Source organism: Armigeres subalbatus, chromosome 2, assembly GCF_024139115.2.
Source record: "Armigeres subalbatus isolate Guangzhou_Male chromosome 2, GZ_Asu_2, whole genome shotgun sequence".
Taxonomy (NCBI): domain Eukaryota; kingdom Metazoa; phylum Arthropoda; class Insecta; order Diptera; family Culicidae; genus Armigeres; species Armigeres subalbatus.
Genome location: NC_085140.1, coordinates 94,224,737 through 94,247,040, shown reverse-complemented (window position 1 = coordinate 94,247,040; position 22,304 = coordinate 94,224,737). Strand labels below are relative to the sequence as shown.

The 22,304-nt window shown below is 40.2% G+C and overlaps 1 protein-coding gene across 1 annotated transcript in view; it reads right to left on the bottom strand.

Moving 5' to 3' along the window:
* Positions 1–703: 703 nt before the first annotated feature.
* The window catches only part of LOC134210055 (uncharacterized), a 923,126-nt gene continuing 901,525 nt past the window's right edge, over positions 704–22,304 (bottom strand). The window contains exons 11-17 of the mRNA XM_062686079.1: positions 16,038–16,212; positions 15,561–15,964; positions 3,385–4,205; positions 3,150–3,312; positions 2,983–3,089; positions 2,662–2,909; positions 704–2,485 (exon numbers count right to left, since the gene is read on the bottom strand). Of these exons, the coding sequence (XP_062542063.1) occupies positions 1,476–2,485; positions 2,662–2,909; positions 2,983–3,089; positions 3,150–3,312; positions 3,385–4,205; positions 15,561–15,964; positions 16,038–16,212 (2,928 nt within the window). The 3' untranslated portion in view covers positions 704–1,475. The remainder of the gene's footprint in view (positions 2,486–2,661; positions 2,910–2,982; positions 3,090–3,149; positions 3,313–3,384; positions 4,206–15,560; positions 15,965–16,037; positions 16,213–22,304) is intronic.

Here is a 22,304-nt window from a genome sequence, read left to right as displayed (position 1 = left end):
ACCTGCCTGTCAAAGTGACGGTGATGACAAAGCAGCGGCCATTGAATTAGGAGATCAGGAGTTCGAATCTAGGTAGCAACAAAATTGATATTTGAGTTTTCATAAAAAAAAACATTAAATAAACTCCGAAATTTACTCTCCTCTCAAATAATATTTAATCAAATTGAATTCAGTGGCTGTATAAAATTTATTTAACAGATTCAAAAAAGCTGAATAAGCGCCATTGAAGCGAATTATATTACTAAATGGTTTAGTAAAGATTGAGAAAAAATTGTGTAACATGCTGTAAAGTAGTTGTGCACGCACGTCAAAAACAGCTGAATAGATTCGCCAAATTTGCTTTAGCATTGAAAAAAGCTTAAAAGCATTGAATAGAAGTTCTTGGTGATATGTATAGCACACATATTCTGCTTGAAGCCGTATAGACGAGTTGAAATAACATTTACATTGACATTAAATGTTAGTTGGGTGGGGAAGAGCAGCCATGGACCAAGCTGAATGGAAAATACTTTTGTGTACTGCACATGCCATTCCGACCTTAGTCTGGTAATAAATAAAAAAGCATATTGTCGTTTGAAAGGATCCGTAATTTTCTGGTGAACTATTAACGTCTATCAGGAAAAAATTGGCCACGGTAGTAGAGTTCCAATAATAGATATTTAAGGGCGATGATAGAAATAAAAACAAATAAAACCAAACTAAGTTTTGCTCGTAATAGAAGATTTATTATTTTCAAACTAAATGTTCATCAGTTTCTGATAATAATTAGTAGCTAAATATTTGGGAAATAACTTAGGTTTCAAAGAATGCTTGTGAACTGAGAAAAAGTATACATAGTATAACATAAATTAGACAATATAGATTATTAATTGATTATAAAAAAGCTAGACTACAACTACTTACACGCATTTATTTCCGAGATACAAAACTTAACATAAAACGGAATCAAATGTGGACTTAATACACAGTTCGTTGTTGAATTTCTAACAAGTAATATTAGTTCAAATACAGACAATAAGTGTAAGCTTTGTTACGATCCCTACCCTTGGATGCGTCCAATCATGATCCCACTCAGAGTTTCATTCAAAACCTACCACCGCAACTAAATTTAATAACTAGATCGTTTGCAATATTCTCGGCTAAAAATACCTAAATCAGTTGAACCCGACTTTAACTTTGTGGGTCCCACCAGGAGATTACAAAATTTCGTTCGCGCAATTGTGAGTGGAAATGAATGACTCCCCAGTATCATACTTCAATTAGGTACAACAACAGAAACGGAGATATGTATGCGGGGGGTAATTGACTAACTAGACGATGAAAATCCTAGAGTTGCTTTCTTTATTTGGCGAAACTGCTTCTTTGATGCGTGTGATGATAATGTATGGACGACAATGCTCGTGTGTTTTGGTTGATTCCTTGCGACTGACTGAAGGATGAATGACTTAGAACTAGAGCAGCGTGCTCTCGTACCCTCAGGACGATATGATGGACGACTGAGTCATGAGGTTATCTTTAGATTTACCTTTGGCCATGGAGGAGGGTGTGGTCCCGCTGCCGGTGGACAGCGCGGACAGAGTTCGCTGGTGGTGGTACCCCAGACCAGGGCTACTGGCCGACGAACTGTCCGATACGGCCACATTGTTGACGGCGGCTAGCGAAAGCGCCATCGGGTGATGGGTGGGGCTCTGCGAGGGGGTGCTGTTGGTGCTCTTGGCCTTGCGGAACCAATTGCCCAGTTTTCGCCGCCCGAGAGAGTGGGAACTGTACTCGGCCTGTTGCTGCTGTTGCTGTTCTTTGGATGACTTTCGAGACTTCTTCGGGAGGGTGTTGCCCGATTGTTTGCCGCCAATGTTGGTGGGAGATTCTTTCAGCACGCTGACACTGCTGGTCCTGGCGCTTTGGGACATGTTTCCCAGGAGAAACTGCATGCTGTCCGTTAGATCGGCACCGTTGCTGGTTTCCGTGTCCGTATTGCTGCATCCATCCTTTTCGTCCGTGAAAGGGAAATACTCGCGATCGGACAGGTTCTCGTCGTCGACGCATGCACCGTCCAGTTCGGACACGAACAAGCTCTCGCCGCAGAATTGTCGTTCCGCGGATAGGGTGTTGAGGAAACGCAATTTGCTGCTGCTGCTACGGAAACAGAAATCGAACCATTTGTTCCGCGTGTCGCAATAGAGCCGTAGCGCATTCTTCAGCGTCACGCCGAACATCTTTCCATCCGGGAGGTTCAATATCCGACAATTGTCCAGGAAGATGCGACCCTTGTAGATGTAGTTGGTCCGCTTGAGAAGGTCCTTCTTGCAGTAGATCAGCTGTCGATCGAACAGAAACAGCGTGTAGGTGTTGTTCCACAGGTTCGGCGTCATACGGATGGCGTCGGTTTGTAGAAAAAGGCGGGTACTGTGCACGTTGATTGAAGGACCCTGGAAGTTCTCGAAGCGGGACTGCATGCGCGAGAGATACTCACTGTGGCGTTTGCCTGTAAAATATGGTAGGTTGGGTTGAGTTTTTTGGATAATATTGCGCCCGATCAATGAGATTCCTATTTTTGTAAGGAATGGTGAACTATTTCCGAGAAGTTTAAATGATGCAATGGTCTTGTGAAAAAGCAATAAAAAACCGAAGATGATCGCATGTGTTCCCCAAGACACTCACCTTCATTAACCATCTCGGTTACGCGCCTCATCGCAGTAAGTGCCAGTTCGAACACCTCCTGGCAGTCCATGGTTTCCAGATCGGATTTTGTGCACTTGCGCAGGTTCAGCAGCGGCAGCAGCTCCTTCCGCGTGGGCGAATGCTTGACTAGTTCGCTGAGATGCAACGGATAGCGGCAGATTCGCTGGATAGGTGCGAGCAGGTGTGCCGACAGTGGCAACTCCGGAAGATTCTGTGATACGCGGCAACTGTTGTGGACGAAAAAGGATTTGGTTAATAACGACTTGTTCGAATTGTTTGTGAGTGTAGCAACGAGCTTACCTTTCTAATATGGCGCATGCCTCTTTATTGTTGGTGTAGTTCTCCAGTTCCATCAAGGCACGTGGATAGGAATTGCAGTACACCGAATAGATCATAAATGCCGATTGCTGTGGAAAAAATAGTTGTAAATATTCGAGGAATGCGTTGAATAAGACAACTCAACTTACATATTCAAGGAACACTTCCCCTATCCTGTTGTTGGGCACTGCTATCCGGAGTGCGTCCAGAAAAGTTTGCTGAAAACGCCAAATTTTCTCCAGATTCGAAAAGATGATGTTCACACTCTCCGTGGGAAAGACGTCTTCCCGTTCCCGTAGAGGCTTTATATACCTGCGTTGAACAAACAAATCAGTTTAGAATAAAATTCATTTTATAAGGTCCATAGAATTCAAAGAAACTAACCCTAAACAAAGTGAATTGAGCAACTTAACAAAGTTGATTTCCGTTTCGAGCAGTTCCTTGATCACATTCTCCTTCGTTTGCTCCTGACTAGCACCGCCCATCGATTCGTTCGGCACCGAAGCACCGTCGATCTCAGTCGGCAGCATCGTTGTAGCGCCGCCCTCTTGCAGCATATCACAGTTCTGTCCCATGTCCCCATCCTTCACACCTCCAGCCTCTTCGAGCCCACTACTGCTATTGTTGATGATGATGATCTGTTTTGGCTTATTGTACGCAGGTAACAGTTTAACGAAATCCATCGGGAACCAGCCGCAATCGGAGTTGTCGAGGGCGGCTCGGTCCTCTTCTACACGGTCGTCGGTCAGAATGGCATCGGATTTTATTCGACCCCACCACCAGGGGCCGGCCTCCCGTCGTAACACCTCCACCAGAGCGCCTTTTTCCAGCGCGAGCTCCTGGGGGCCCACCGGTCGGAAAGAAAACAGGACCTCGGCAAAGACCGGTTCCGAGTCCCGGATCGCCAGCCGCGAATCGCTCCGTCGTTGTCCGGGGTGGTGCGGTTCGTCGTCGTTGTCACTATCCGACTCACTTAGCCGGGCATCGTTGTCATCCGGGTCGTTGTCGGCCAGCCGGTCCAGTCCGGACGGTTGGCTGCGCGATTTTCCGCTAAGTCTTGATATGTTGGCAATGTTTTCTTTGTTGTTGTTGCTGCTGCTTTTGAGCGATAGTTTGTGCTTGAGGAGCGATGCTCCACCACTGGATGTGGACACTTTGGCCGAGTTGGCACGCCGTACCGTGACGGAACTGGGCGAAATGGGGTCCTGAGGGAGAAATGGAATAATTGTGATGTCATTAAACAGGATTTTGTTTTTACACGATTTTTTTTCGCTCGTGTTCTTGTACGTGTGACTTCAATTTACCACCAAACTCTTAGCAACATGTTTCAAAAAATCCAGGATAAAATCACATGATAATTGTTATGCGTTAAACATTTAGGATGAGTGAATTTATTTCTTTTCAAAGGTAAAATAAACGGAATTTGCTCAAACCCCACTTCAGAGAAATGCTAATAACTTAGCCAGGCAAACTCTAATCTTCTCGCAGTTTTCTGCAAAACATTCTGTATTAAATTCTTCGAGATCTGAATGAGTATCATGGTTCTTGATCGTAAATTGTGCCGCTCAGCTGCAAATCACTGTTTTTGGATGTTTCTGCATACATTTTTCCATATAAACTTTCAAAGAGTTTAGCACCGCCCAAACGTTGACCGATTTGGCTGAAATTTTGTCCAGAGCATCAGGGCATCAAATAGAACTGAATAAGAGTGCGGCTCATCAAAAAATTGAAAAAAGTTTTTCCCATACTAATTTGAGCCACCCTAATGTGTAGACTAGACTAGACTACTAGTAGCAACAAACAGTAGCCGAAGCCAAGGTCGGCCGCCCGTCAAAAAGTAGCGATGCGAAACGACGGAAACTAGAGCAGGACGTCGACTACAATCTATAAATGGTTCTCACGTTCAACAACTTCGCCGTAATAAGCATCGAACCATCACGAGCCTCACAACGCGCGCCGAAACTTCATGAGCAGCCAAAGCCTCGATATCGTATGTCTGCATGCAGTTGAGAACAAGCAGTTGTTCTAATATCTGATCAAAACACCTTTTAACACCATCTATCTATCAATATTATCTATGCATTTCCTTTGAGGCAATATAACTCACGAACGGGCTAACCGATTTGCAAGATTTACTCACCAATCGAACCGGTTTGGGCTGTTCTGTGTTTATGTAGGGGGAAAGACGGCTTTGGCAGGTTTTGTTCTATTATTGGCAGGGGGTTTTTGTCGACCGAATTTTATGAAATTTGGCCACAATATTCTTTGGTAGGCAAAGAATGTTTAGGCCAAATTTGAGCCTAGTCAGTCATAAAAACCCCTGCCAATAATAGAACAAAACCTGCCAAAGCCGTCATTCCCCCTATTTAATGAAAAAATAGAACATTTTGCTGGGAAAGTTGAACAAATATAAAAATGCTACGTTTCCATGAACTCTGAAGAAAACCATCAAGCTCGAACTGAAATAGATCTAGAGGGCGACGACTAAACTATCGATATTTAGGACGAAGAAAAACAACCCGAGCAAGTTCGGGCAGGTTCGACAAGTTTGTTATAAAGCTTTCCCTATATGTAGAATAAAATTTTCTTATGTAGGAGAGTTGAAGAAAAGTTATGCGAGAAATGTGAATTATGAGAATAGAACAGACATTGAAAGACAAGAAAAAAGTGTACAAAGAGCAAAAATGCAGATGTGATATAGAAAAAGAGATATGGAAAGGAAGGAATGAAAAAGGCGATTAGGGAAAAATTGAGAAGAAAACTACGAACAAAACGTAAGTTGTGGAATAATGATGCTTGGGAAAAGCTGTGTTCGAGTGATCCCTGGTTTGTGTACATCTGTTGGTATGCGTAATCTAGTGTTTCGTTTCTCAGACTGACAGTAAGACTCTGTCTACCGCCACGCACTGGCACATGAGCCTTGACGCGGAATTTGGGCTCTACGGCCTTAACTTAACAGAAGAAAACGTTACCGTTATGGACGGCACCGCAGAAATTACAGATCGTGGATACAATGGTGGCTGTCGTACGCTAAGTTCGTATTTTTGTGTAAACCTTGAGCTGCTTATACGATGGCGATATCTTTCACATCCATTGGCTACAAACGGGGAAGGGCAGTTATTTGGCCTAATATGTCACTTGGCCAAATGGGCCATTTCTCCAATTAAATCATTCGGCCGAATACGTCATTTGGCCGAATCCGTCATTTGGCCGAACAGATCATTTAGCAGAATGTCATTTGGCCGAATAGGTCATCTGACGACTCACTTCTCACCTTTCAATCTCATTCCTCACTTCTCACTGCGACTATAGACAACACTCTTCTTTTTCCGCTCTTCCCACAGTGAAGAGTGATGAGTGAGATATGAGGAGTGAGAAAAGAGACATCTCATTTGAGAAGTGAGAAATGATTAGTGAGAGATTAGAAGTGAGATGTCTCACTTCTCTCTAATAATTTCTCACTTCTCACTGTTTTAGAAGAGACGCCTCACTTCTCACTCACTTTTCAAAGTGAGAAGTGAGAAGTGAGCAATGATTAGTGTGAAGTGAAAAGTGAGACGCTAATCACACTAATAATTTCTCACTTCTCACTGCGAAAAGTGAGAAGTGAGACGTCTCATTACTATCTTCTCACTAATCATTTCGCACTTCTCACTGTGAAAAGTGGGAAGGGCGAAGAAAAGAGACGCCTCTCTTTTCACTCATCATTTGTAACTCGCTATTTCTCACTTTTGCAGTGAGAAGGGAGAAATATGATTGAATAGTGAGAAGTGAGACGTCAAATTTCCTACTTTGCCAAATAACATATTCGCTTATTCGGCGGAATGACCTATTCGGCCAAATGACCCTTTCGGCCAAATGGCCTATTTGGCCAGTTGACCTATTCGGCCATATGACCTTTTCGGCCAAATGACATTCTGCCAGATGACCTTTTCGGCCAAATAACCTATTCGGCCGTATGACCCGTTCGGCCAAACGACTTTCGGCCAGATGGGTTTTGGCCTAATGGTTTGTTCGGCCTAGTGACATTCGGTTCGGCCAAACGACTCTTCCCCACTACAAATGAACCGCGTGGTGGTCAATATTATGGGTATGACGATCCTAAATTGAAACCCCAATAGTTGGGTATAGAATTTTTCCAGTATGCGATCAAGCAACCCGACCGGTCGTAGTGTTTTTGACTCGCGCTGGCGAACGTTGTTTTATAGATTCCGTAGAATGCAATCGCTTTTCTCCAAAACAAATTCCCTTATCTGATAGAGCAAAGCTTATTCTGCCGAATACATACCATGGTTTTCCCGGTATTTGTCTTCCAATGCTGGTTTACAAAATAAGTTACGCCCAAATCGCAAATCAGTTCCGATTTGTTTACGTTCGTTCTTCCTATTCGCAATTCGGCGGCATCGTAATTTATCGCACGCATAAGTAATAAGAATAAGAACAGTAATAAGAACAGAAGGTATCATCAAATCGAGCGGCGCCGCTGTTCATAGCCATTTCCTTAGCATGCCATTGCGATGGATCGAAATCTGCACAAGAAGGGGGATGCACCTACCCCCACAAAGAGGAGCTGAATAAGGAAAACATTCCTCCGAGCGAGTCCAAGGGGCCGCCAAGGACAACATCCCGAATCCAAACCCTGTAAGCAATAAATTTGCTGCTCTGGACGCATCGAGGATCTCGCCGAAATAAAGAGGAAAAGGTGTTCTTGTGGAAAAAAAAACTGACTCACCCTCTGTTTAAACTGTACAACATGAGCATAAAAGAAATTTGCTCAAGAGTCACCGAAATTTTTTTGGATGCCAAATGTCTTAGAAATGCATGAAACGTCGGGGATCTGGTGTTACAGTCTAACATCCTTGAGTCGATGTTTTATGACTCGATACTCATGGAAGCAAATTATGTCATGTCATATAAAAAATGTTTTCTAGGTTACTGTTATGGTCCCCTTAAAGAGCTTCCCATCGATTTTGTATTCCTCATCTCGATATTTTTAGGTTTGACTGTATCTCGAAACATTTTTTTGACTTTTTGGGACTTTGGTAATTTTTGGGACTTATTTTGGAAAAAATTACTTTTTGGGACAAGGTAATTTTTCGAAATCGATTTTTTTATACCAAATGTCTTACAAATGCATGAAACGTCGAGTTAACACCAGATCTCGACGTTTCATGCATTTCTAAAACATTTGGCATAAAAAAATCGATTTTGAATTTCGAATTTCGAAAAAAATCTCTAAAATTATCTAAGTCCCAAAAACTCAATTTCTTCCAAAAATGTTTTTTCGAGATGACAGATCTCGACGTTTTATGCATTTTTGAGACATTTGGCATAAAAAATTTTTAGTTTCGAAAAATTTTCCAATTTCCAAAAATGTTTCAAGTCCCAAAGCAATTTTTTTTTTCCAAAAATTTTTTTTTCGAGATGACATCAGATCTCGACGTTTCATGCATTTCTTAGACATCTGGCATCAAAAAAGAAAATTTCGATTTTAAATTTTTCCCGTATTACATGAAGGCTCGTTATGGAAAGTGCGCAGGAAGCCACGCAACTCAAGATCGCACCAACATGGACGAGCTCTAGCTCAAGTGCGTCAAGTGTGACTGCCCGAGGAGTACAAAATTTTGAACCTGACAGCACTTCAGCTTCAGCGTCAGGCCTGATCAATCGGTCCAAAAACATTCGATTTCCAATGCTTCTTCCCCTGAATGGGAAAATATTGTATCTAGTGCATCAGACATTATTAACCGTCTTGATTCCCACTACTCCTCGAAGGAGAAAATGAGCTCACCTCAGGCTTGTTTGGAAGGCTACGAACCTCCCATTCTAAGGGGAACATATTCAACTGCCGTCTGCTACCGAGTCTTCTGCTTCAATTAATCGAGGCCGTCGTCGGTGTTGAGATCTAAACTACTGTCAGTCCGATCACCGTCATCGCGGACTACTGGATGAGGAGATGGATTTGCGGCTGTTCTACGAAACGACATCATCAAGCTAACTCGGCGGCAAGGACAATACCTTATCTGAAGCGACCTCAATGCAGAGCATCAAGCCTGGGCCAAAGTACGAATAAATCAAAATGGTATCATTCCGCAACAAGAGCTCGACTAGGGATACTATACAACAGTGGTCCCCAGCATGCTTACTATCCAGGGCCGCATAGCAATTTTGAACTGTTGGAGCGGGCCGCAGTACATTTGCATGATTTGTTTTTCATTCCATGTAGAATTTTACAGCTTAATCAAAACGATTTTTATTATGTGTTCCACATTTCAGTAACATGAGTTGTGATGAATCTTTTCAAATTACATACTTCTCGCGTGATTTTTGAAAACGTCGTGAGTCCAAATGAGAGACTCTCTTTCATTACGCTCTCTTTTGCTAATATCTAAGCTAGTTTAAAATTTGTTGCAATATTTTCACCTCAGCACACTAGACAAAGCTATTTTCTTCAGATCGGTGCTGGAAAATCCAATGTAAATGTTAGTATGGCTTTGTAATAATCGAAAGAGAAAGTATTCAAAGAGAGCCTCTCTTTTGGACTTACGACGTTTTCAAAAATCACGCGAGACTTGTAAAAACATTATATTCCACGGGTTTTATCACCGTAGCTGACTTTTTGTTGACTGACATTAACAAATTCTTTTGTGGCAGCGGACATGACACGAGAAAAATCTTTTCGCAATAAAATGTTTTTAGCATAGTTTGCAGTATATGTTCTCTATTTTCCCAAATGATCATATGTCTTCCGATTCTAATATTTTGAATTGTTGAAGGATTATTGTTCACTACACACAACAGTAAAGGATTTCTTAACTTTTTCTACCTGTTAAAAGACTTTAAATATGCGCCTAAATGCATGGAATAAAAAACTGATAAGTTTATTTTCCTATTTGAGCACTCAAAATATTGAAATCTCCCAATTCTATGACAAAGAACAGATAAAAATCAAAATTTCAAGACACCATTGATCATAACTTGTCGTGTCAAATAACAACAAACATGTTTCCAAAGCCAGGTGAACTTGCCAGTAGTTTTGAATAGAAATCGAATAAATCTGAATTCCGTACTATTTGCCGTGTTTCCAGAATTCCGATCAATTGAATTTTACAGAAACTTTTTATTCACCACCTAATTGAAGCATGGGAAATTTCTTGACTTTGTTAAATATTTTGAGTACCATCGTTCGAGGATTCCGTCGACAAACCAGGGGCTATTTTGGACATTTTGAAACAAAAATTATAGCGTAAACTACTATCAAATTGCTATTATCACCATTCGGGTGTCGTGTTTATAGTTGGATGGCAACTTTCTGTTTCAAATTCGATATTTTTTTAGTTTAGTTTTTTTTTTAAATCAAAAATCCAAAGTAGCCCCCAGAGTCAACAGAAGCCTTGCACTACGGTAGTGTAAAGTACGATGATATTCAGATTATTTTCTGGAGTTAAAAATAAAGCAAATTTAAATTTTGGCAAACCCTAACTTGTATTGAAAGTTTCCTCAATTCAGAGCAGTATAGGACAACATTAGTTTGACCAGTAGTTCAACATTTAGTTCGTTTGAATCTGCGAAATAATGGACGAAGTTGCTGTTTTCATAGCCCGGGGCAATACAATCGAAGTTGGCCTACGTAACATTTATGAAGTGATAAATTATCACGCTTAGGATTAAAGGGCGTAACTGTATTGATCGATTTCTTTAAATCAATCTTTTGAATTAATCATGATGGTGCTAAAACATCGTAATTATGTGAACTTGACAGATTCCTGAATATAACAAAAACTGAGCATGATGAGAAGCTTTTCGTGTCATCTAAAGCTTATCAATGGGCCACATGTAGTGTAGATTCAGAAATCCTTCGCGGGCCGCAGGAAAAGGCTTCGAGGGCCGCATGCGGCCCGCGGGCCGCACTTTGGGGATCACTGCTATACAACATCTAGGGACGGTTACGGATCATTATTCGGTGGTGGTTAAAGTTATTTCTGCGATAATTCGGCACCTACTAAACAGATGAAATTACGATCGTGTTAAATGGGATCAGTTTCAGTACTGCGTCGGCGAGAAAGTCGACTACAAGACTTTTTCAAAGACATCCGACGACATTGAATAACACGTTCCGATGGCGTATGAGGTAAGCAACATTCTAACGATTGAAACACTTACCAAAGATTTAATTTATCTGCGTAACGTCAAACGACGTCAGTATCAGCGTACTGGTCTGCCTTCCTTGAAGGCTAATGGCAACCATATTACCAAAATCATTAGGGCTAGAATGGTGGGACACAGAGGAAGTTCCTCTTCCAGTCTTTGCTAAATCGCTCTGTAAGTTGATCAAAACTCTTAAAACCAAACCTCGTCCTATTCCACCGTTGATTCCACTTTGCAACAATGACTTTAAAAATTGCTTGAAAACTCCTACTAAGAAAACCGAAGGCCCCACCTGATAAGGAATAATATTCTAAGGAGGCAATTTAGAGCACTGCACGCATGGGCTGCCTAGGGTTTTTTATGCCTTTGCTGTTCATTTGTATTCCTGTTAACATCACTCAATATGCGAAAAATTAAACTGATGTCTAGTAATGGTGTGATTTCGTCAATACGTGTCATCTATATAATAAAAATGAGTTGAGATTTCCTTCCTGACGATTTAACTCTCGAACGGGTTGACCGATTTGCAAGATTTTTTCCCTAATCGATTCGTTTTGAGATTCGCAAGGTTTGTATCTGCAAAAGGTTGATGAATTTAACGGGGAAATGTAAAAAATCATTAGAATACAATTTTGGGTCAGCTGTTAAGGAAAACAAAACAAACGGGCGGAAATTGATCTAGAGTGCGGTGCTGCCAATAGTTCATTGTGACAACACCCGGGTAAAGCTGGGTTTGTTTCGCTAGTATTTTCATATTAATTGTACTAATCTTTTTCTATTTCTTTCCTGACGATTTAACTCGCGAACGGGTTGACCGATTGGCATGATTTTTCCCCTAACCAATACGTTTTGGGATCCGCAAGGTTTGTATATATAAAAAGCTGGTGAATTTGACGGGGAAATGTAGAAAATCATTAGAATACAACTTTGGGTATGATGTTGAGGAAAACAAAACAAACGCACGGAGATTGATCTAGAGTGCGGTGCTGCAAATAGTTCATTGTGACATTCGCAACACCCGGGTAAAGCTGGGTATTTTTCGCTAGTTATAGATAAATGCGTGGTGCAGACTTTTTTTTTATTCTTTATTATAGAGGGTTTCAGCCCTTGTCTTTATCTGGAAAGTGGTGTGGACCTAGGATCCTTAATCGCGATGTCCTTTAATCGTATCTGGTTTGAGCGTATTTCATTGTATTTTAATGAATTAAATAAAATTTTCTTACTCAGCTTTGCAATTTTTGGATCTCTCCATTTACGTTTGTATGATATACAGAAAACTTCAAAAACGATTAAATAAAGAGGCCGTAAATTCTGCCCAATTACATGATAATTGTATGTTATTCCGATTTTTGACAGCACTTTGAGGGTTGCGAGGGCCGTGCACTAATCACGTTAGGGCTAACGGAGAAAGGAGGGCGTGGGTTATTTTCGCTCCAAATAAATAAAAAACATATTTTGAATGAATAAACATCTTTTTTGGTGAGGAAAATCCCTAACTTAATAAAAGTAAAAACGAAGATGACTTGTTGATATTGTGGGGCCTATAAAAATTAAATAAAGGCAATCTCCATCATTAGGATAGTTTAATAATTTAATAAAGAATTACGGCTCCGCAAAACGTCATACATGACTGAGCCTACCAAGTAAAAAACTAGTGAAAAAATATTAATATCTGCACTAATTTTTGAGATTCTGTAAGATTTTTGTCGATTATTTCTTTGTTTTATAATTCTGGAAATGTTTGAAGGATTTAGAAAAAAAAATCATTGAGATCCGGAAGGTGTTATTAAAGTATTGAATGAAGGAGACGTGAAAACCGAATTTAAATGAGATTTTGTGAATAAACCTGATTTTGTTCTTCCCGTGAAAAGCCAAAAAAAGGCCTGGCGACAATCAAATTTTCTACCATTTTCCGATGTCGCAACTGCATCCATCGCGAGTAGTGTGCATCTATTCCTTATCATGCACACTACTCGTGAAGCAGCTGAATAATTATTATCCAGAAAGAGAATAAAATACGACTGTCCCCCGAGCTCACTTAGATTTTCAACAGGAACTACAAATACTGTGAAAAATTCTTGTCAGTCACGTCAGAGTTTTAAATTTCTGTAATTAAGCATAGTTAGTGGGAATTTGAAAGGGCCCTAAAATGAAAAAAAAATGGAATCATTCAACTTTTTTAAATTAGAGTGATTTTTATTATTTTATTGGTTTGTTACTATGCATTCAAGTAGGGTGGGTGTACCAATTGTCGCCATACATAAGAACAACTATTTTTAAAAAAATAAGTAAAAGGCATGTGGGTGGACTTTATATATCAAGCGAAAGATTTTACTTTCTGCTCCTTAGTACAGCTGTGAAAACCACAATAAAATTTGTTATTACCCTCAAAATTAATTAATCCATAATAGGAACGCATGCACCAGTTGTGGCACTATTCTTAATTTTGGTTCCTTATTTGGCAAATCCCATTGTTTTCTTATGGGACTGGCCAAATAGGGACCACTAGTGCCACAACTGGTGCAAAGGACGTTAAAAATTAAGCAAAATCAATTTTTACAATTATGCTTTGCTTGTTTGGGAGAAAATCAAAAGTGTTATCGTATCATATGAATATGCTTTATCGATTTGAACTTAGTTTGCGGTGATTTGATTGGCCATTTCGCATATAAAGCACTAGTGCGACAACTGGTGCTATAGCCACAACTGGTACACCTAGCCTAGTCTATTAAAAAAAACTATTCTTCCTTATTCCACAACTTTATATTTGCTCAGATCTACGTTAGTAAGATTGGTAAAGGCATATTTGCTATGTTACAAGAGACCAAGTTTTGTAGAACAGTGGAAACTAAACATCTGGACTTGTAAGGACATTCTACTAAACAAAATATAAGAATTTGATCAACTGTTTCATAACATACCTACTTGAATAATTTGATTCTAATCTCTCTTTTAGATTTTGGAAATGTTTACAATAGAATCATCGTTTGAACTCTCTGGTTGGATTTAGAAGCATACAATAATAATATTTTATTTTATATTATTTATTATTTATAATATTTTAAACGGTCACGATTATTCATTAAATTCTGACCGTTTTTTTAAGGATATGTTCCAGCTTCGGTTGAATCTCATGGTAGTTGGATGTCAGAACAGGAATGAATATGAATAACAATCTTGTTTATTAACTTGCTTGAATGAATAAACCAGGATGTTATCACGCTTTGCTAACACTTAATTAATTATTGGCAATGAAAGTGATTGGCAATAAAGATCTGAAAAATCTATTGTCAGATTCTCTCGATGTGACACACTGCGCGGCTGTTGTAATGTTCCCAAATTGGTACTTGCACAAAGCTTCACGCGGCGAATCACTGTCGAAAGGTACGGCCGCGCCAAACCATTCACTATTCACTCAATACTATCCACCCATAAGAATCAAGTAAACGGGGTGCAGAAAGCTTGGCGGTACCTTTCCTTAAGGTAACGCCGCGTCCAATTTTGAGAAAATCAGGCAATATATTATTTGGACTTGACATTTTGCGACGACAAGTTCGATACTTTGCCGAAAAATTTATCAAAGAAGACATGCGATGCAATAAGGAAATATTTTTGTGGTAGGGTAAAAGACGGCTTTGGCAGGTTTTGTTCTAGTATTGGGGGTTTTTGTTGACCAAATTTTATAAAATTTGGCCACAATATTCTTTGATATGCCAAATTTGAGCATAATCAAGTAATAAAAACCCCCTGACAATAATAGAACAAAACCTGCCAAAGCCGTCATTCCCCCTATATGAAAATTGACTATTTTGGAATTCAATTTTCAAATTTTCTGGGGGGCACGAGTGGGTCTGGGGAGTCCAGCCCCCCCCCCCCTTATTTAGGCCAATGCAAAACCCTCCCCCAAAAGTTAACGTTCAATAAATTTTCGCTCAGGATTATCTAAAGCTCTTAGTAGAAGAGATCTATAGGATAGCCGATTACTTGAATCTGCCGAACAAAGCAACAACTAGTTCGAGAAATAGTTTGGTTTTCGACGCGGTCGGACAACAGTTTACCAACCGTCCCGAGTCAAAACATCCTCAGCCGGAGCTAGCCTGTGTCCAAAACATGTCATAGCCCTACTGGGCCTTCGTGGTGGTTTGGTGTACAAGCTGCCCAATTACAATCTGTTAAGCTTCCTCGGGCCCTTGCTGTTCAACCTGTTTACCTCCTACCTCCTACCAGGTTCTCCAGAAGATGGTTTACCTGGTAGGGTTGGGCAATTTAAATGCCTTAATATTAAAAATAAACTATTCATCGTGGTTGACTGTGTGATTAATTCCTAAAAAATTAGGTTTTGAATCATATTTTGTGGCTAAAAATGTAGCTGCCCAAATATGTAATTCATTTTACATGTCTCCCAAACTCACCGTTCCATCAATCCCCGCCTCCGGCAGCAGCTGCTCGTCGGCTTCCAGTTCGACCTGGATGCCCGAATCGCCACTGTTGCACTTATCTCGCCGGTGGGACTTGGTTTTCCGCCGCTCCTTGCTCGATCGCCATATCAACGGACCGAACCGGTGACTGGCTTGCTGGTGGTGCTGCTGTTGCTGCTGCTGCGGTGGTGGTAGAACTGGTCTGTCCTGACTTCCTCCATCGACGCTCATTCCGTTGCTGTTGACAAGCAGGTGATGCGGATGATTGCTATTGCTGCTGCTACTGGTGCTACTACTTTGGCTATTGCTGTGGGCAGGCCCCAACGCCGAGGACCCTGCTTTGGCCGGTTTGAACTGGGAGAAGGTCTTTTTGAATTTCTGCAATACACTCTCAGTAGCTGCGAGAAAACAAAATAATGAGAATTTAGAATCAACTGAAGAAGTGATGCTTCTATGGAAAGCGAAACCAACCGTGCTGGGAGTGATGCAGATTCCTCTGGTTGGCGTTCAGCGATGCAGTCTTGTGCTGATGGTTTCGAGAATCTGCGATTTTGGCCACATGGTTGCCGTCCGGTTGAGCGAGAACCGCCGCCGGTGGCGTTGGTTCTGTGAGTGACGGACTAGAAACGGCTCGCAGCTGCAGGGGCTGTAAAGAATGAGAAAAACGAAAGACCATCGTAAGTATTTTGTAGACAGACAAACAAATGCACACATGCGTGGAAGGATTGAGATCAGATCACAGAAGTATACAATTTCTTGTGGGTCACGTCCGGAACGTGTGTAGCTGATTGATGAATCAGTCGCCGGCGTGTCGCAGTTGCACCTGGAAGGGCGGGATGTCGTTCGAACAGATTCGAGACGAAATTCAATATGGGTGTCGCATTTGGTAAAGCGATAAAATAAAGTAGAACACACTTTTGGCCAATAAAACCAGTCCATATTTCATGTGTCTGCTTCCGCTTCCTTCTAGCGACCCTATCGTTCCTAGCCGTTGTGGGGATGTGCAAGCGATGTGCTTCAGCACAAGGACAATGGGCGAGTACCCACTTGTGCTCCACCCACCATCCGATGTCTTTGTAACGCTTATATCAGTTTGATGGATTGATTGAATGTTTATTGCAAGCGATAAAATATGCCTCTCCGATGCCAAAGACGAAGGTATAAAAATAACGGTTGAAGTATTAATGGTTTATGGATGATTGGATGATTGCTTTTTCATTGATAAACCGGGAATCGTAAAATCGTTCTATTAAAGGATTTAAAAAGATTCACTGATTTCATACGGCTATTGTTAGCAGAAATATAAATATCGTCGACTTTATATTTGCATCAATAATCCAACACGATATTGTTGGATGGTTAAGGTGATTATACAATAAAGCCAGAAATCGGCCATTTTGTAAACCACGTGCTTTTCCAATATTTTTTTTCAAGAGCACGAGATGAAAGAACCATAACGCGTATGGCTTTCATCTATCAAATCCCGTTGCAAAATATCGCCTTGTACCACGATTAGTCTCCTTGTTGAGGAATTGGTTTCTTTCATAGAATTCAGATATCTTAATTCTTAATGATAATTTTATTTTTCTATCAGTACCGGAAACTACAGAATTTGACATTTCCTGGCAAATGCTACAGCTTCCATCGTCATTCCATTGCTTCATAAAATCGTTTACAACAGTATTCATAATAAACAATTCTTTAGGCATTGAACTTAAAAAGTACAATAATTAAATCTGAGTTTGTAATTTGAACTGTATCATCCGACTTTTGAATAAAGGACACAAAACTCATCTCATTATTGAAAGATATGTCCCATCCGTCAATTGTTCATTTTTGGAAATTTCAGCAGTGTTCAATCTCGACAGAACAACCTATTTGCGATCGATTGCACTCCCGAAAGAAAATTATTTATAGCCAATCAGGCCAATCTTAGTCAACACATCAGCAATGGGTGCTCTTTCCCATTATTGTCACGGAATCGTTGTCTTTGTTTACATCCGCGTTTTATGGCGCTATCGCTTGATTTGTGTATAAGTTTGCATAAAAACCTATAAGCTGAAGCAGAAGGCAATTTCTTATCATTTTGCGAGCAGAAATCGTCCCCGATAAGTCAAAAAAGATGATAATAATAAAAAAGAAAGACATTGTATTGCTTTGGAACGAAGAAAATGAAGCCTTCGGTTATGTTATTTATAACCGGGCCGAGCTTGCCATCGCGTTGGAATCAATGGATTTTAAACTGATTAGGAAACAATTTGAAATGTGAAATCCGGTTTTTTCTGCTTACAATCTGCATTAGGAGTCAGCAACGCTCAAAATGGCGTGACACGTAGTATCTGGGTCCACAATAAATGAGCAAAAGTCGGTGTCAATTATTCCTCCTAAAGAACATTGCCATCCCCAAGGCAATGGGCCAGAGGTCCTATCCTAGTTTAGATATAGCCATTTGGGATGTCTGAGTACCAGATTTATTTTTCATTAGTATTAAAAAATGTCATTAAATACGGTTAACCCTTAATGAGGGTATTTTTATACTTCGAATATATTTGATTTCGAAGAAATCTGAACAATACGATATTGTCTGTCAAAATGGATAGACAATTGTCACAGCGAAGCGATCATGTAGGTTAGCGGTGCAAAGTACGATATAGCCGATAAGTAGAGGTACAAAGTGCGAAAAAGATACAAAGTGCGATAGAGGTACAAAATGTAATAATAAAGGCACTAGTCGCGAAGTGTGTCTGATCAAACTAGATAATTGGATTGGTGTAAAAAATGTCAATCATTAATTAGAACGTGCCCGAATCGAATGATCTAGCAAAAATGCACCACGATTCGAATCATGATTTCGGAAACATCAGTCACGGTGTCAATAAAATTCGCGAAAACCAGATAACGTGGTATGATTCATGATTTCTGAAATATTGTTTTTAGTTCACGAATTCTTGATCGTTTTTTCAATATTGTTCAATAACAATTACAAACCTCATTGTAAAACGAATCGTTGTGGAAAGTTCAAGATAATAAATGTTACACCTACACGTACATGATATACGAAGTGGAACTTCAGTTAAAACACCAGACCAACCCACAAAATTAGAAACAGTTTGACTAAACAATCCAACTGATTTTTTTTCCTATTACCGGTAGTCACCTTCTCAGAAGCATATCCAACCGTTTTAGCAGATTAGTATTAACCCGTTTTAACTTGATCAACCGAGGATGCCACTCGAAAGGTTCAGCCAACGAATGAATGCCATAGCTTCGAATCATTCATAAGGAATGCACTTATAATTCGTATCTCAGCCCACGCATTCTTTCCCATCATGACAGTACTTTCTATCATGGGTCGAGCATCCCGATGACGAATGATAACCCATTGATTGTTCTGCACCACGAGCGGGAAATGTGCTCTGCTGAATTTTGAAGCGTGATCGATTCAGCATTACCGACGTCCCATTGCCACTGATATCGATTAGGCCCAATGCAAATTTGTTCCCAATTAGTGAGCGTTTGCTTTTGTTTTGAGTGGTCAAGTGTTATACAATATGATTTTTATCATACTTTTCTAATCAGTTGATTTTTAAGGACAAGGTAGACTGAGTCAATTGGTTCCATGCTATTGAAGCTGTCTGTAAGTCTTACAAAGGTATGGTGAACCTTTTCCTGAAGAGTGAAGTGGCGGAGCTTCTGTGTCTCGCGCATGCCACGTTGTTCAACAACTGTGGACAATTGCCTGCACGGGAGTGCTAAGCAAATTGGTCTACTACATGTGGCGCTACGCTACTGTTCTTACGTCAAAACCGGCATCTACTTGGTCAAACATGCCGATTTGCAGTTTTTTTTTAAATATTGTAGGCAAAGGTACTTCCCATTCGGTAGCGAGAAATTTGTTCCGATAAGAAGGCTGCCGTTATCATATTGTTCCGACGTATAAACTGGCTACCGTTGACAAATGGTAGTTGAAGTCAAAAACATATTTACACGATTTCACATGGTGACCGCGCGTTATCCAACCGTGGTGGGATGTTGTAAACAATGCCATTTCATTAGGAATTTTCCTTTGAAACTTATCAAAGATCAATTGAACTGTAGAAAAACAGTCGATGGCTAATCTGGTTGGTAAATTCAAGTCTCACTTTTTGTCAAACTTTTATAACTCACAGAGAATGAGTGAGCAATTCTTGCTACCACTTGTTAGTTGATTGGATTATACTTAAAAGGAATTGGGGATTGCAATTAGTAGTGGATTTATTCGTTTGTGAGGCACATTAGTATTAGATTGAATACAGCATTTTCTCAGTTTTTAATTACCTATGATGCAGAGAAGTGCTAGAATACGAGAATGATTTGATTTCAGGACAAGTTGGTATTAAGTTCGACAAGTTCGTAATTTTGACCATAAAAGATGTAACTCATTAAACTGCGTGAAATTTCAACTGCACCAATAAAAAAACTACAAAAATGGCATGATTATGACTTCAAAGATAGAAACCCTCTTAAGCAAACGATCGTTTTAGAGAAATATGTCGAAGCAAAACAGGCTGCCTTAGAGCAAGAGAAAGAGCAGGCTTGTCTATAGTTATATTATACCACGCGAGGCGCATCGAACTCTATTCTAGTTTGAATTTTGAGTAAAATAGAACCAAATCGCTGGTTTTCCCAGCAGCGTCTATTCATGTGGCATGTTGCTTTCCATTATTGATAACCGAGGTCTAGACTCGACATTAAAGAAATCATGTTTCAATTTCATTTTCATATCGTACATTATACTTCTGACAAAGCTGGATAGTTCATCAAATAGTTTCAAACGGTACGTGTAAAAGCCTAAATGCACTTAAAATATAGTAAACGATGTTTTTCCATGTTTTGTACTAGAATAATCTTCTATATACAAAAAAATGAATTTCTGTCTGTCTCTGAACTGACTGAACTGAACGTTATAGACTCCGAAACTACTGAACCGATCAGCGTGAAAATTGTTATGCAAAGGTTTTTGGAGCCGGGGAAGGTTCTAAAGATGGTTTCAGACCCCTCCCCCCTTTGGGACGGGAGGCTCCCATACAAATGAAGCATCATTTTTTTTCATAACTCAAGAATTAATCAGAGAATAAATCAATTTTGGGCAAAACGAAGTTCGTCGGACCTGCTCACTGACTACCCTGTATGTATCGAATGAAAATGACAGCAATTGTAGCATCATTGGAAAACTTAAGAAATTCTAACAGAAAAAAAAAGTCATTTGGCTACTGCTTCTGCCTCATACGCAGGAGGTCGTGGGTTCAATCCCAGGTCCGTTCCATTCTTCTACTTTGTATCTTTCTCTATATTTCTCATGTTCTAGCAATCGCTATCGTTTCCATCTCAATTCCTATACCTTCAACTTGAATATTCTAACAGTAATCTGCTAGAATTGGAAATGAACTATAAAGCGCGTTTCCAAACATCCAATTAGAAATTCCATCAGTTGCTTTCTCCTATCTATCACATTGGCAGCTCGTTAACCAAGACGGACCTCTGCCTCTCGAACCTAACCCAAAAATTCCAACAAATTCCGCATGAACTCGTGGCAAGTGCAGAGGTATATTCGGCTTGCAGTGGGCGAGTGATTTATTAGGGGCTGTTTTGTGTACTTTTGGATTAATTTTATCGAATCGTGTCGGCTGAAAAGTATATAAAAGTTCATTTAATCATAGTACAATGTTCTGTGGAATTGTTCTGTAACATACCAACAACCGTCTTTGCAATTCTGAGCTTAATCGAGCAATCAGAACCAATTTCCAGATCGAATGAGCGTCGGAGGTGTATTTTCCTATATATTTTGGTTGAAATTCCCATACAAACTTCAAAACAAATGCGCCAGCTTATGCAACAAGCGATTGAGCTGAAATTTTCAGAGATTGATTTTTTTACCAAAAAACACAATCCTGGGTGGTGCCCCGTGGAATTCGACAATTTTTTGTTTCCTGGGTTTCGAAAAATAATCTTGCGGTTGTAATCAATTACGGTGTCGTGAATGCCGATCATGGCCCAACGAACAATTCAAGCCGAATAAGTTAGATTTTGGCTGAAGAAGATGATTTTTAGCTGTAGGTTATAAGCGCATTACTTTACTTTATCTAGTCAGATTTTCGACAATACTTTCTTTGTGTATTGTCAAGATCGCTCATCTGCGAATAGTCGCAAAAACACATGTGGTACAGTTTTACTTGTCTTTCGCTCAAGCCTCGAATCGCGAATTCTGAGCCATCCAAAATGATTTGCCCTGCATCTTGTGGGTTGCGTTTACTGGTCAAGATAGTACAATCTACATATGAGGGATCAACTCTTCACCAGACATAGCGAGTAAGGGGCAAGCCAGAGTAACAGCGACGTGCGATGCGACGCGACTTTACAGTGCAATTTGCTACAGTTAATAATTATATAATACACAACAATAATACAATAATACACATCAAGTCCAAATCCAGGAGAGTCATACCATGTAACTACTAAAACGATCATCAGACCGCATCGTGCTTTCGTGCTGTGCGGTTCTTTCTCTCTTTGCGGAAGGAAGTTTTTAATACTACCCGAAGCTATTTTAATTTCAACGGTGCTTCTTAGCGCTATTTGTACCCACTGATCCCGTTACGATCTTTGCAAGGACCCGTGCCTTCGTTTTACGTTGGACCCGTTTGCGGAAGTAAAATTCCGACAAGCGGTGGTAATCCTGCAGGGACACCGTTCTGGGAA